Source organism: Helobdella robusta, assembly GCF_000326865.2.
Source record: "Helobdella robusta unplaced genomic scaffold HELROscaffold_25, whole genome shotgun sequence".
In the NCBI taxonomy this organism is placed as follows: domain Eukaryota; kingdom Metazoa; phylum Annelida; class Clitellata; order Rhynchobdellida; family Glossiphoniidae; genus Helobdella; species Helobdella robusta.
The window spans coordinates 1,212,184-1,224,596 of record NW_008704310.1 but is presented as its reverse complement, the minus strand read 5'-3'; the positions used below and the strand labels follow the sequence as shown (position 1 = coordinate 1,224,596).

Here is a 12,413-nt window from a genome sequence, read left to right as displayed (position 1 = left end):
TACTAGGTGCGCAGTTGACTGTAAATGTGAGACAGTTGTGGTCACTTGAAGCAAATGGGCAGGAAACATCTAACTCGGTCAGCAAGCTGGCATCATCACATAGAATCAAGTCCAAAATATTGTTTCCCCGAGTTGGTTGATCAACCAATTGGTGAAGACCCAATTCACTGAAAAGATCCATAAAGATGTCATAGATATAATGGTTCGGTGCAGAGTAATTTATCCAGTCGATATTGGGAAGGTTGAAATCACCCATCAAACAGTTTGTATCACCTTTGCAAAGTTCCTTTATACATTGAGCGCTGTCGAATGCATATTTTTCTGCCAACATATCGAAACCACCACTGCGATAATATGAAATAAAGCGGTAATTCTTGTTTGAGATTGCAATGTCGATAGAGACTATCTCAATATGTGAAAATGCTGATGACACCGAGACAACCCTGTAGGGAACGGTGTCCTTGATAATAAAAGCCACACCGCCGCCACGTGTTTCACGGTCCCATCGAACAAAGACATAACCAGGTGGCAAAAATAAACTATCAGGATCATTCGGAGTTAACCAAGTTTCAATAACAGAAAAAATTTCAGGTTTATAAACTGATAAAAATAAAACCAGTTCATTTTGTTTCTTCTGAATGCTACGAACATTGGCGAGTGCGAAGCGGAGATGTTCATTAGATGTTTTCACGAAAGGGCTGATTACTCCCAGGTTGGTTGTTGTTCATTTTGTTCTGACGCCTTTGTTGCCTTTTTAGATAAGCCAGTTCTGCCTGTCTTTTGGAAAGATCAGGATTTATGAAGATTTTTTTAGTAGTTGGTGATGCTCTGAGGATTCTAGATGAAGCTATTAAATCTTCAACAGATGTTGAGTTATTGAGAGTTACGCACATCTTGCAATTACCAAAACGGCGGGTTCTATTTATCTGAGGTTTGATTGTCAAGTTATCTTCACAGAATTTTTAAACTAACTCCATGTCAGCAATCCCCGGCTGAGGTTCTAATCCTGATATTATGACGTTTTTAGATCGACGTTCCTCTTCCTTTCGTTCATCTTCCACCGTCCACAAGGCTTTTGTCATTGTCTCCAGCATTGGAGCGTTGTTAAGTTTTACTACCTGCTGTTGACATTCGGCAACAGTGGAGCCGAGAGTTGACATAGTCATGTGAAGCTGATTCATGCAGTCAGTAACTGCATCTGACATGCCCTTGACTGCACGCTCAAAGCTGTTACTAAGAGCTTCCATTCTTAAGACTGTTGTTTCAAACAGTTTACTCATCAGGGTCTCGGAATTGACAGTGGTTTTACGCAAGTTTTCGTGAGACAATTCAATTATTTTAGTTAAATTTGAGTCGGATTTTACCAGTAATTTTTCTAGATTTCTATTTGAAAGGGTAATGACCTTTTCCAAATTCTCATTTGATTTTTCTAGAATTCTATCGAGGCATTTAATGAAATTTTCATTAGTTCTATCCAAAGTTTTGGAAATTATCAACTCAAAGTTTTCATTGGAAAGATTTTTAGCCATGGCAAATAACGGTGAACAGTATTTAATGAAATATTTACGAATTTAGAAAACAAAAAGCGATAATTTTAAAAATCAACAAGACATGGTAAGATTGTTACAAAATTTCACAAATCAAGTTAGTAATTCTAATTTTAAATATAAGTTTTACTATCCATTTCGTTCAAGTTGTTTTCAGCAAGAATATTCTAATTAGTAATAGTAATAGTAATACTGATTTTTTTAAAGTAACAAGTCTATATTTTCAGAAACGGTTATTTTTTGTTTGCTAAAAAATTAAGGTGCTTTCTATTTCTAGTTTGTTTTTATTTTTATGGTTTGTATGTTTCAATCCAAACTTAATATTATTAGCTATTAGATATTTTTGTTTGAAAGTTCGATATGAAATATATTTAAACTGTTTTACTCATGAACAGTTGAATTATTTTTATATGTTGATAAGGTTCAGAAATCTGTTGGAGAAAGCTTCAATAAACAATTTTGTCACAGAATATGATTTTAACTATTTTAAAATCAAGCCTGTTTACAAAGCAGTAAATTGCTAGTTCTTACAACACGCTCAAGAAAACAAATTTTAAGAGTAAATAACTTTTCAAAATGTCAGCTAATGAAAAAAGTACAAAAAAGGCAACAAGTTAATTTAAACAAGTTAGTTTATGTAATTCATATAATAATGTTAGACAGAATGCAACACTTAAAATTGTTTGAAATGAATCAAAATGAGAAGCCGTGTTGCATCCATCTTTGTTGTTGCACTGGCATATTTTCAGTCTTGTTCTGTACCCTCCACTTCTTTCCTTGCACCACCTTTGATTGTTATTCAACACTATATATTCAATCTCTTTAATCAACTATTTAGTCACGCCTTATACGAAGAAACTTTTGAGAAGTAAATGAAATTATTTTACAAATACATTTGAATGAACAAAACTAGATTGCACACAGGCAACAAATAAAGAATAGCCATCTAACCTGCCCTCAGCTGGTCCTACCTCGCCCTGCACTGCACACTGCCGTATGTACCTGACGTCCCAGTGGTCTTCGTAGAAGGCTTCACAAGTTGATGCAGCATGTTGTTAGCAATTTCACAAGTTATAATTTTATCGTTTATTACAAAATTTAAACAGTTTATCAGCAAATACTAAAAAAGTAAAAAAATAAATTTTTAGATTATAAAAAATAACTTCAATGCATTTTCTTACTGATGCAAATAAACAAAAGTCAGTCTCAAAACAAGTGTTTAAAAATTTTGGTTTATATTTAATTTTTATGATATAAAACAATGGAATGAATTGATGAATCAGTTTAAGTTGAAGATGTACAAAATAATCTCATGTTGTTATTTCAATAATAATCTTGTTTAAACAATCTGCACAACTGTGTAATTTTGTGTAAAAGTATATACACAACAAATATTTATGATTGTTCATTAGCATGAATAGACTTGCATGTTGTGGCTTTCTGTCACCAGAATTATTAATAAATAAAATCAAATTAAGATGCATTCAACTAACATAGCTGCTTAGTAAAATTATTGTAAAAACATGGTGAATATAAATAAAAGATACTTTCTTGGATGATTTTTCTGCATTGCGTAACATTGTCTTTGCACGGAATGAGAGGATATGTTCTGTTGTCGAAGAAGTCTGCACAGCCTTTGTCATAGAATGAATTGCATTGGTAGCACTTCAATGTGCTGTTGTTGTCAGGTCTCCTCTGCTGGCAGTTTACTAAATTTTTAAAATGATTATTTGCTTTTATAGATTTTATAGCTTTTGACATATTTAAACATTATAATTTGAATGCAAATCTTATTTGATTGTATTAATTAATTAATTAATAGAAATAAATTGCTTCAACATATCATTTAATATTCATAAAAATTTCAAATTAAATTAATGTATGTTTGCATTAATTTGTATATTTTATAATTTGTTATCAAAGATCAGTCAACTTTTAAAAGATAAATATTCAACAGACTCAATGCTTTTTATTATTTAAGTATTAAATTTAATTCGAAGACAAACTGCAAAAAAACAGTTCAAATAAAAATTAAATAAGTCAAATAAATGTTAAATGACTCTAATTCTAATAGTTAAAATAAACAGTTAGATAGTTAAATAGTTAAATAGTCTCTGTCTCTACTAAACTAAATTAATCCTAATGCATGGAGCAGACAAAATTGAAAAGTACCTATTACAAGAGAAAGTAGAAGGACCGTTAGGAGATGAACGAAGTATTTCTGTTCCATTGTTCAATTAATAATTATTAATTTATTTTATTTCCTCTCTCGATCGCTAGTGTTTTTTCATTTCGCACCTGCCTCAGGTAACAACTTGAAAGTTTTAAAAGTAAACTTAAGTTCGATCAAAAATATTTTTGCTTTTGGTAGGTATTTTTGGTTTATTAACATTTTTCAGTTTTGTTTGTTTTTTGTTCAGTGTTTTTGACGCAAATTATATTAGGTGCTTAAACAAGAATCAAGTAAAAATAGATGTAATTATTCTAAGTGTATGATCGATCATAATTCGTACTCTACAATACACGCAACACACAAGGCATATTCTATTTATATGGCATAGACACTTTAAAATAAGGACTGTCATCGAGAAACTTGGGTTCATTTTCCATAAAGGCAAAACCACTTCACCATGTAACGTAAAATTTGGTATAAACCATTGACACCTTCAACAAAGGTGTATTATACAAACAATCTTGTGTATATTAAAATATTTTATTACAAACGAAATGTATTTTGTGAACAAAATTACAATTTTTACGGGTGTTTTATAAATTTTCTATAATCTGTTGCTTTTTTGTTAATGTCAGGTAACATCTTGTACACACATGAAAGTATGAAACTATCACCATCATTTTCCTCTAACCCTTGTCATAACAATAGTTATTATTAAATTAATTATTATTTAATTTTGACAATAAAATAGCTATGTAATTCAACTTTTTCGTTTTTTAACGTGTGAGAACTTTAGATTCATTTGAAAGTTTCTCCTGTCGTCGTAAACAACCCAACTTTTTTCCCGATCGTTATCAAGAGCTTCAACTTTTATAAACAAACAAGCCAAGCTGTTACAATCTGTTTCGTTATAGCAACTGGAACCTCAATATGACAGTAGTTTTGCCTTGTAAATTCTGCAGTTACGTTTGGACACTAGCAGGACCGACATGAGATGTACAGCGCTATGAAGAAAAAAAGGCATCTTCACAAAAAAGCAGTTGGCAATGTAGGTTGAGTAAGACCACAACGGTCTAGTTCCTTTATAAAATCAGATGGCAATGTTGCATCAGTCACTTTATTTTCAATGTCGTGCACAACAAAAGGAAATTTTCGTAACAGATACCCAATTGTGAAGATGCCTTTGTGTTTCTATGTCACATCAGATTACAAGAAAAATTCTGTGTGATGTCATTGCAAGATGTTGTAATGGGTCTGGTATACGACAATGCAAGCTCACAAATTTTACAGCTGATGCAATTGTAGAGACGACCAAATTCAACATCGCTGCTCCTGAGGTATTTCTTTCTGATCATCAGTTCCAGTATGTGCTGCCTTCAGCATTTGGTCAAGATTCTTTAGATAAAAAGCGGTAGAAAACGGTAGTTAAATTTGTGCACGCACACACGGACCGTTCAGGTCAGACCCCATATTTGTATTAGATAATTCAGAATTCACACAGGCCAGCGCAGGCCGCCTGAATGACGCACTTAACTGCGCAAACCAGGCTATGGCAGTCAAGCCTGCAGGTAGGTTGGATCGTGTATAGGGTTCTTTAAATTAATTCATTTTAATTCAAAACTCTAAAACACTGACTCAATTTTTTAAACCATTCCTGAAGGAACCAAACTGATTTTTCCGGCACGCTTAAATTGCATCATTCGGAAAAATTGGAAACGACAGTGCCACCAGAAATTAAAACAATCTAATTCTTATGTTTACAAATAAACTAGAAATATTTTTAGTTGAAAAATTTAATTCCATATCTTTTGTTGGTTTACAACTATGATGATGATTTTTGTAATGATGATGATGACGATGCGTTGTATGCAATATTCTATTTGAAATTCATGGTGAACGTTGAATGATGTGCGGTGAAGTGGCGTTGCGCGGTGTGGCGTGGATTGGTGTGGTGTAGATTGGAGCAGCATGAGCGATAATGTTTAAATTCTTGCATCCACCCACTCGAAATCATATTTGTAACGGTCAGCTTTTGTGAAAGCCGAATAATAGCAATGAACAATGGACGAAGAAGCAAAAAGTTTATACGATATTTTTAAAGCGATATTTAATGGACAAACAGAGCAAACATTTGAATGACAGATAAGCTAAACTACTCAAACATCAAATTTATGAAAAAATGTTTTATTGATGAAACAAGCAGCAAGAACAGGCAGGCAGAAATGTTTTGGTGCATACGGCAGCTCACGAAGATGGCATTCACGAAGATTGACGAGTAATTCAATTGAACTTACAATAAATGAATGTCGACAGAAGTTGATGATTTGCTTGCAAAACGGTTCAAATGTTAATTGAACGTCCACTCATATTTAAACCAAATGTATATTTGGTTAATTTCCAAGTTTATTCCGCTAATATTATTTTCATGCATGGTAAATAAATTATGTTTCCATTATAAAATCGTAACTCCATAACTTATGGCTGTCTGTAACGTGAGCGATAAATACATAAAAAGGATTTTATTGTGGGTTGGAATATGTTTGTACGTGGCTCAGGGAGCCGATATAGTAAGCCTACTCTATGGTTCATCCGTCAATGATACGTTCGAAGATCTGGATCAACTTGACTTCGAGCAGGATGGTAAGATGTACGATTGATTCAACACATTCGTTATTCCACATGTGTTTTCTTATGTTTGTTTATTTTGTTCATTCACATTCCTTCATTTTTGCTCACTCACATTCGTTCATTCATGTTTGCCCATTCACATTTGGTCATTCTTATTTGTTTATTCACGTTTCTTCATTCATATTTTTTTTACATTTGTTCATTAACGTTTTTTCGTGCTGGTTCGTGTTTGTACGTTACGTTCGTCTCCACTAAATCATTTTTGTTCTTCCATGTTTACAATTTAAATTGTTAAATAAAACATCTTTTTAAATTGGTTTTTCGATTTATAGAATGAATGACATCAATAATCTTAACGAAATTTAACAACAGTTTGAGATATCGTTCAATGATGCAATTTCAATTTAATGCATTTCTCGTTTTAACACAATTTTGTTTTAATTTATTTTGACAAATATAAACGGTGGTTTTGTGCAAACAAATAATATAAGATTAGATTAAACAACAGAGCAAAGCAGCGTAACATAACAAAACGTGGCATAACCTAACCAATATTAAATTAATACCCTGAAATGTTCGTTTGCACCGTAAGATTTTACTCGCAGTTCGTTTGAATGTTTAGATGGCCTCAAACCAATTAAGTTATAATCGAAGAAAAAACTTTCGTTTCAACAAGCAAAGTGTGTTTCAAACGTTTCTCTATTTCAACAGTAAAAGTATAAAGAAATTCACGGCGAGGAATACAAAATGTCGCAGAACTCTTGAGCCACTGCCACTTAGCAAACTGTCACAAACAAGTTTAGTTTATTATATTTGATATTTAAAACATGTACCTGTAGGTGATTTGCCAAACACATTCCAGGAAATTGAAACTTCAAACAAAATATTGTCGAGTTTGTAAACCGAACTGAAAATTTTGGAAAAAAAGTTGAAATAATTTTTGTACTAATTGTGCTACGGAATTGTTTATGAGAGTAAAGTGTTGTGTAGAGAGTATATATTGTTGAAAAATCGACTAAATTGTTTTAGTAACTAAGTTATTTCATTTTTCAGAGATGCAAAATCAGGATACTATGGCTCTCCTGATTCTATACTCTATCATTTAAGTAGAGCTTTTACACCTCTGCTCATCTAGCTGCTCGTGCCCCTATTTTTTTCTCATATATCTCCGTATCTTGTTCCCTTGCACAGGCTGCCTATAAATCATAGAATAATTTTTTTTAATTTAAACATTAATGTATAAGTCTCAATCTAAATTATTTCCTGAGTACTTATTAGATATATAAATTGAACCTAAACGCCCCGATGATCGATCGATCGATTGATTGATTGATTGATTGATTGATTGATTGTACAAAGCCTTAAAATGTTGAAAGTTTTTGGAAATTGTGAAGGAAAGTGCGTCATTCTTGTCGGAATTAATAATTTAACCCTGTTTAAAACTTGTAAAAAGAGAAAATTTTGTACAGATGATAATTACTAGAAAGAGTTGGGCGTTATAACATTTTTAGGAATTATCTAAAAATTGTGAACTTGTTTTGGAAAATTTGTAGCAAAACAGTATAAAATGTTGCATGTAAACTTTTCTGCTAAATGGTGATAAGAACCAAAAAAATAGCGACCTTGATATAACTCATTTTATACATTTTAGACTAACACATTTTCACAGTAACTTGCATACAGCTCAGCTTGAAAAATAAAATTAGTGGCCTGTAACATGCTGCAGTAGGCTCTCTACAATTTTATGAGTTGGCCAAAATTCTTTTAAACCAGTTCACCAGCTTAGAGAGATGTACAAAAAGGGTAACAAAATTATATGAAACAGCTAATAGAAGAATGTTCCATAAAACTACAAACGCGTGTGTATTGTATTGTATCGCACTGTATTGTATCGTATTAAATACTTCGTTGAAAAAGTAAATTATCGATATGAAGAATTTGTGAGATGGATTGACGATCGAGAAAAAGTTTGTGAAATGGATCATGAATAATATTGCAAATCTTAAAAATTTTGTAAAATTTTAGATAAAATGTCTATTCGTAAAAAAATTTGACTGATAACTTTTATAAAACGACCTACCATGCCTAAAACTGTCATGCATGGCGACGGAATTTAAACTCTAAACATTCAAGTATTTTTTTTATAAGTAGTTTAAAATTTTGTAGAAAGTTTTTTCTGACCTAAATATTTTGCGTGGGTGTAGTGTGAAATTATGAGTATGAATCAAATAAGGCAAAGTTAAAAGAAATGTTTTAAGTTTTTAAAATGCAAATAGACGTTCAAGAATCTTAAAATAGAAAGCTTAAAAAGGCTCTATAAAGTTGATCGGTAAATTTTATTAAATAATTATCCATATTTTAAAATTAAATTAATGAACTTTTTAAACGTTTAACTATATTGTAAAACTATTTGACCAGTTACAATACACTTTTCAGATGATAGCATCATTAATGAGTATTACAAAGAATTGGCTCTGAAAAAGAGGAATGGAGGGTCCGCGATGTGGATGGCTAATAACATCATCAAATTCTGCCAGAGGCAGCCAGATTATTGCCACACTGCTGGTGGCAGGCAGAGACTCAAACAAGAATTCATCCATTTGCTTTCTAAACGGTTTACCAGAAGAAATGATTTTAAATTTCCGTTTAACTTTGCATGATTCACTAGTTTTTGAATAAGTTCTGGTTCCAAATGTGTAATTAATTACTATTTTGCAACGTTTTTAAATGGGCTTAATATTGTATATATTGGCTTTATTTCTAGTAAATTTCTTTAAAAAATATTGCATAAAAATTGCTCAAACAGGTCTTTCTGATTATCAAAAAAAATGACAGAATATCTTGGAAGAACATTTTTTGATACCTAATTCATTTGTGAAGAAATGAAAATTCTTTCGCATGTTTTATTCGTGCAAAATCAAGCGAACTTCTGAATTTGATATTATTAAAGGGGCAGTTCTTTGTTTATAGCCGCTCATTCGTTTGTAAAGCCTTCACTGTAAAAGAATGGCAGTGCTGTCATGTGTGTCATCGGTTTAACAGGAATTTGTCTGCTATAGTGAAAGTAATTTTATATAATATATATATATATATATATATATATATATATATATATATATATATATATGTTGGTAATAGACCATAATTTTTCCATTATTCTATAAATTCTACCGAACGTTAATATGTTTGTAGTTCGTTTTTTCAATTTTTCTCACTAAAGTTTTTTGGTGAACGTTCAGTTTATTAAAATTCAAAATAAACTTATTTTCCGAATTCATGCTGCAAATAAGGTCATATTTCGATTCCGAATGAATCATCATCAGTGCTTTCTGACAAAAAACAAAATTGAGAAAATTGAGAAAATCATTGAAATTGAAAATCTAATGATGTCTATAAACGACGCTGAACGTCAAAGTAAAATAAGCGTCAACACCTCTTGAGCTTCAAGCTGAAGCTAAGAAACAACGCGGTAGTTTTCAAAGCAAGCTACTCACTGACGAGATGAAATATACGGTGAAACAGCGGTCGTCAAGAAAAGGCAAAAGTTTTTTATTCTACGTAGATGAAAGTAAGAACTTCTAGCAACACTATTAATCTAAGAAAAAAGAGAAAACTTATGAAAAATATCAAGAGGTATTATGTATGTTGAGTAAAGAAATTTCAGTTAAGTGGAAGGAAGTAGATCTAGAGAACAAGTTGTAGATGACATAGAAGTAATAATTTTAATAAGTTCTAGAAGAGTTATAGGAGTAAATAGAGAAAAAGATTCAGTAGTTAGTTATGAAAAAAAATCATAAAAGAACGACTGGAAAAAGTCATAGAGCAACATCTGCATGAAGAACAAGCAGGCTTCAGAAAGGACAGAAGCACGATCCAACAAATTCTGATGTTGAGACTGCTGATGGAGGATTCAAAAAGTAGCGGTCAGACAATTTACCATTGTTTTGTTGATTTTAAGGAAGCGTTTGATTCTGTCTGGCATAAAGGTTTGTGGGCAACATTAGAAAGTATGGGGACATCAGAAAAGCTGGTAAGAATACTGAAATGACTTTAGAAAGAATCAAAAATGTCGGTAATAATAGGTACAGAACTTGGGGATTGGATAAAGGCAGACATTGGAAGCAGACAGGGCGATCCAATATCACCAACACTATTCTGCTAGAAAGAGCAATGGAAAAAAATGAAAAATTTGGAATTGGATGGAATTGACATAGGAAAGGGAACTGTCAAAAATCTCAGGTTTGCAGACGATATAAACCTTCTAGCTTCTATTGAAGAAGATCTACAGAAACTAATTGAACTAACACATGTTGGTGAAAAAAATCACGGGTTGCATACAACAAATTCAAAACGAAGGTCATGATTACGGGAAAAGGCAGAAACAATGCGGAATTTCAGATAAAATCAGAAAAACTCGAACAAGTAGACCAATTTGTGTATCATGGCCGTCTTATAACCTGTGACAACAACTGCATCAAAGATATTGACAGAAGGATAGCAGTAGCCCATGGAATGTTCGCATCATTGAAGGAAATATGGAAAAGTGAAAATATATCTATAAAAACAAAGTTGAGAATTATAGAATCTTGCGTTTTTCCGAGTTGGCTCCATGCATGTGAGATATGGACAATAAAGAAAAGAAAAGAAACAAAGACAGATTGGAAGCCTTTGAGATGAAGTGTTACCGAAATTTCTTGGGAATCAGTTGGAGGCAGAAAGTAAAGAACGAAACCATCAAAAATCAAATTAGAAAACAAAAATGTGTATATGACAAAGTCAGAGAAAGAAAATTGGGATTTCTTGGACACATTTGTAGAATGAGAGAAGATAGATTGATTACGATGGTACTAATGAAGAAAAGAGATTGAAAGAAAAAAATTGGTAGACCTGCAAAGAAATGGATAGATGACATTACTGAATGGACTGGTGTTGGTATTCTGAATTTAATAAAACTGGCCAAAGATAGAAAAGGTTTTTAGAAAGAAAAAAGGAAAAAATAAAAGTAAAAAACATGCTTAGATGTATCGGTCTCGACGGTCCCCTGATGGACAAAGGAGGATCATTGATTGATTGATTGAGTTAGTTATGAAGAGAAAAATGAAAATTAGATGTTCTTAAAGAATAATTTTATTTTCAAAAAAGTTGTGATACTGCTGAGCAAAAAAAGATAAGTGAGAAGATTCAAATAACACATTGTTCTTTATTTTCAACAAAAATCCATGTTCATTCTGAACGCAAATTTTTAAATTAACATATAAATGAATATGTAAAGAAACAAAGAAACAAAGTTAGATTTAGAACTTGAATTAATTGAAAATTGATCACATCATATGAGAGGTTAAATGGCACAAGAGGTTACGAAATATTACAAGGGCATCTGTCATGAAAAGTTTTACAAAAGCATAGAATGTTATATGCAAACCATTTAAATTATAAAATGAAAAAATTCATAAAAATTATAAATAAATGTCTAGAAAAGATTTGATTTGTAATGGAAAACTAGTGTTCAGTTAACAGTCTCGAGTAATTCGGAGGCATTTAGCGTTGTTTGCAAATTGGCACTTCAGTGGCAACTAATGATGAGACAATTTATAAATGTTACCACAAATTTAAACGCCAGTGTTACTGTTCAGGTTCACATTTTGTTTGCAGATTGGCATCGAATTTCTTTTTATTCTTTGGACATGAAAGATTTTCCTCGCCGTTGACATTTTCTTCGGCATCTCTCTTCTCCTGGATCAACCTTTCGTGGCTGGCACGTCGGAAGAATCCGCACTGTTTCAACAAAAAATTAAAATAAAACTCGATTAAATCCGGAATGAACTAATGATTGCCGATGAATAAATATGAAAAGGTTGTAACCTTTTTGAGCACGAAAACAAACATGACCCAATGCAAAAGTCCCAAAATGATGCAAACGACGATCAACCAGATTGGAATCGATTGCCGTGCAGCGACTGGGTTGCTGATATAAATTGCCTGAAATGTGTTGTTGTTATGACTTTAAAAAATTATTTGTAATAATAATTGCTACATAAATTCACTAAAAATTACTTTATAAAATA

The 12,413-nt window shown here is 32.0% G+C and overlaps 3 protein-coding genes across 3 annotated transcripts in view; 1 reads left to right on the top strand and 2 right to left on the bottom strand.

Moving 5' to 3' along the window:
• Nucleotides 1-2,161: 2,161 nt before the first annotated feature.
• Nucleotides 2,162-3,805, bottom strand: HELRODRAFT_111907 (hypothetical protein; the record flags this gene model as incomplete). Its single annotated transcript, XM_009019668.1, has 4 exons — nucleotides 3,720-3,805; nucleotides 3,095-3,256; nucleotides 2,519-2,565; nucleotides 2,162-2,365 (listed from the first exon to the last, which is right to left on the bottom strand). The coding sequence occupies exons 1-4, from the start codon at nucleotides 3,775-3,777 to the stop codon at nucleotides 2,162-2,164; spliced, it is 471 nt and encodes a 156-aa protein (XP_009017916.1). The 5' UTR covers nucleotides 3,778-3,805.
• Nucleotides 3,806-6,197: 2,392 nt separating this feature from the next.
• On the top strand, nucleotides 6,198-9,008 carry HELRODRAFT_173024 (hypothetical protein; the record flags this gene model as incomplete). Its single annotated transcript, XM_009019667.1, has 2 exons — nucleotides 6,198-6,360; nucleotides 8,785-9,008. 2 exons carry the CDS (start codon nucleotides 6,198-6,200, stop codon nucleotides 9,006-9,008), a joined length of 387 nt encoding a protein of 128 aa, XP_009017915.1.
• A 2,628-nt stretch (nucleotides 9,009-11,636) lies between these two features.
• The window catches only part of HELRODRAFT_191819 (hypothetical protein), a 9,182-nt gene continuing 8,405 nt past the window's right edge, over nucleotides 11,637-12,413 (bottom strand). The window contains exons 14-15 of the mRNA XM_009019666.1: nucleotides 12,211-12,327; nucleotides 11,637-12,123 (exon numbers count right to left, since the gene is read on the bottom strand). Of these exons, the coding sequence (XP_009017914.1) occupies nucleotides 11,971-12,123; nucleotides 12,211-12,327 (270 nt within the window). The 3' untranslated portion in view covers nucleotides 11,637-11,970. The remainder of the gene's footprint in view (nucleotides 12,124-12,210; nucleotides 12,328-12,413) is intronic.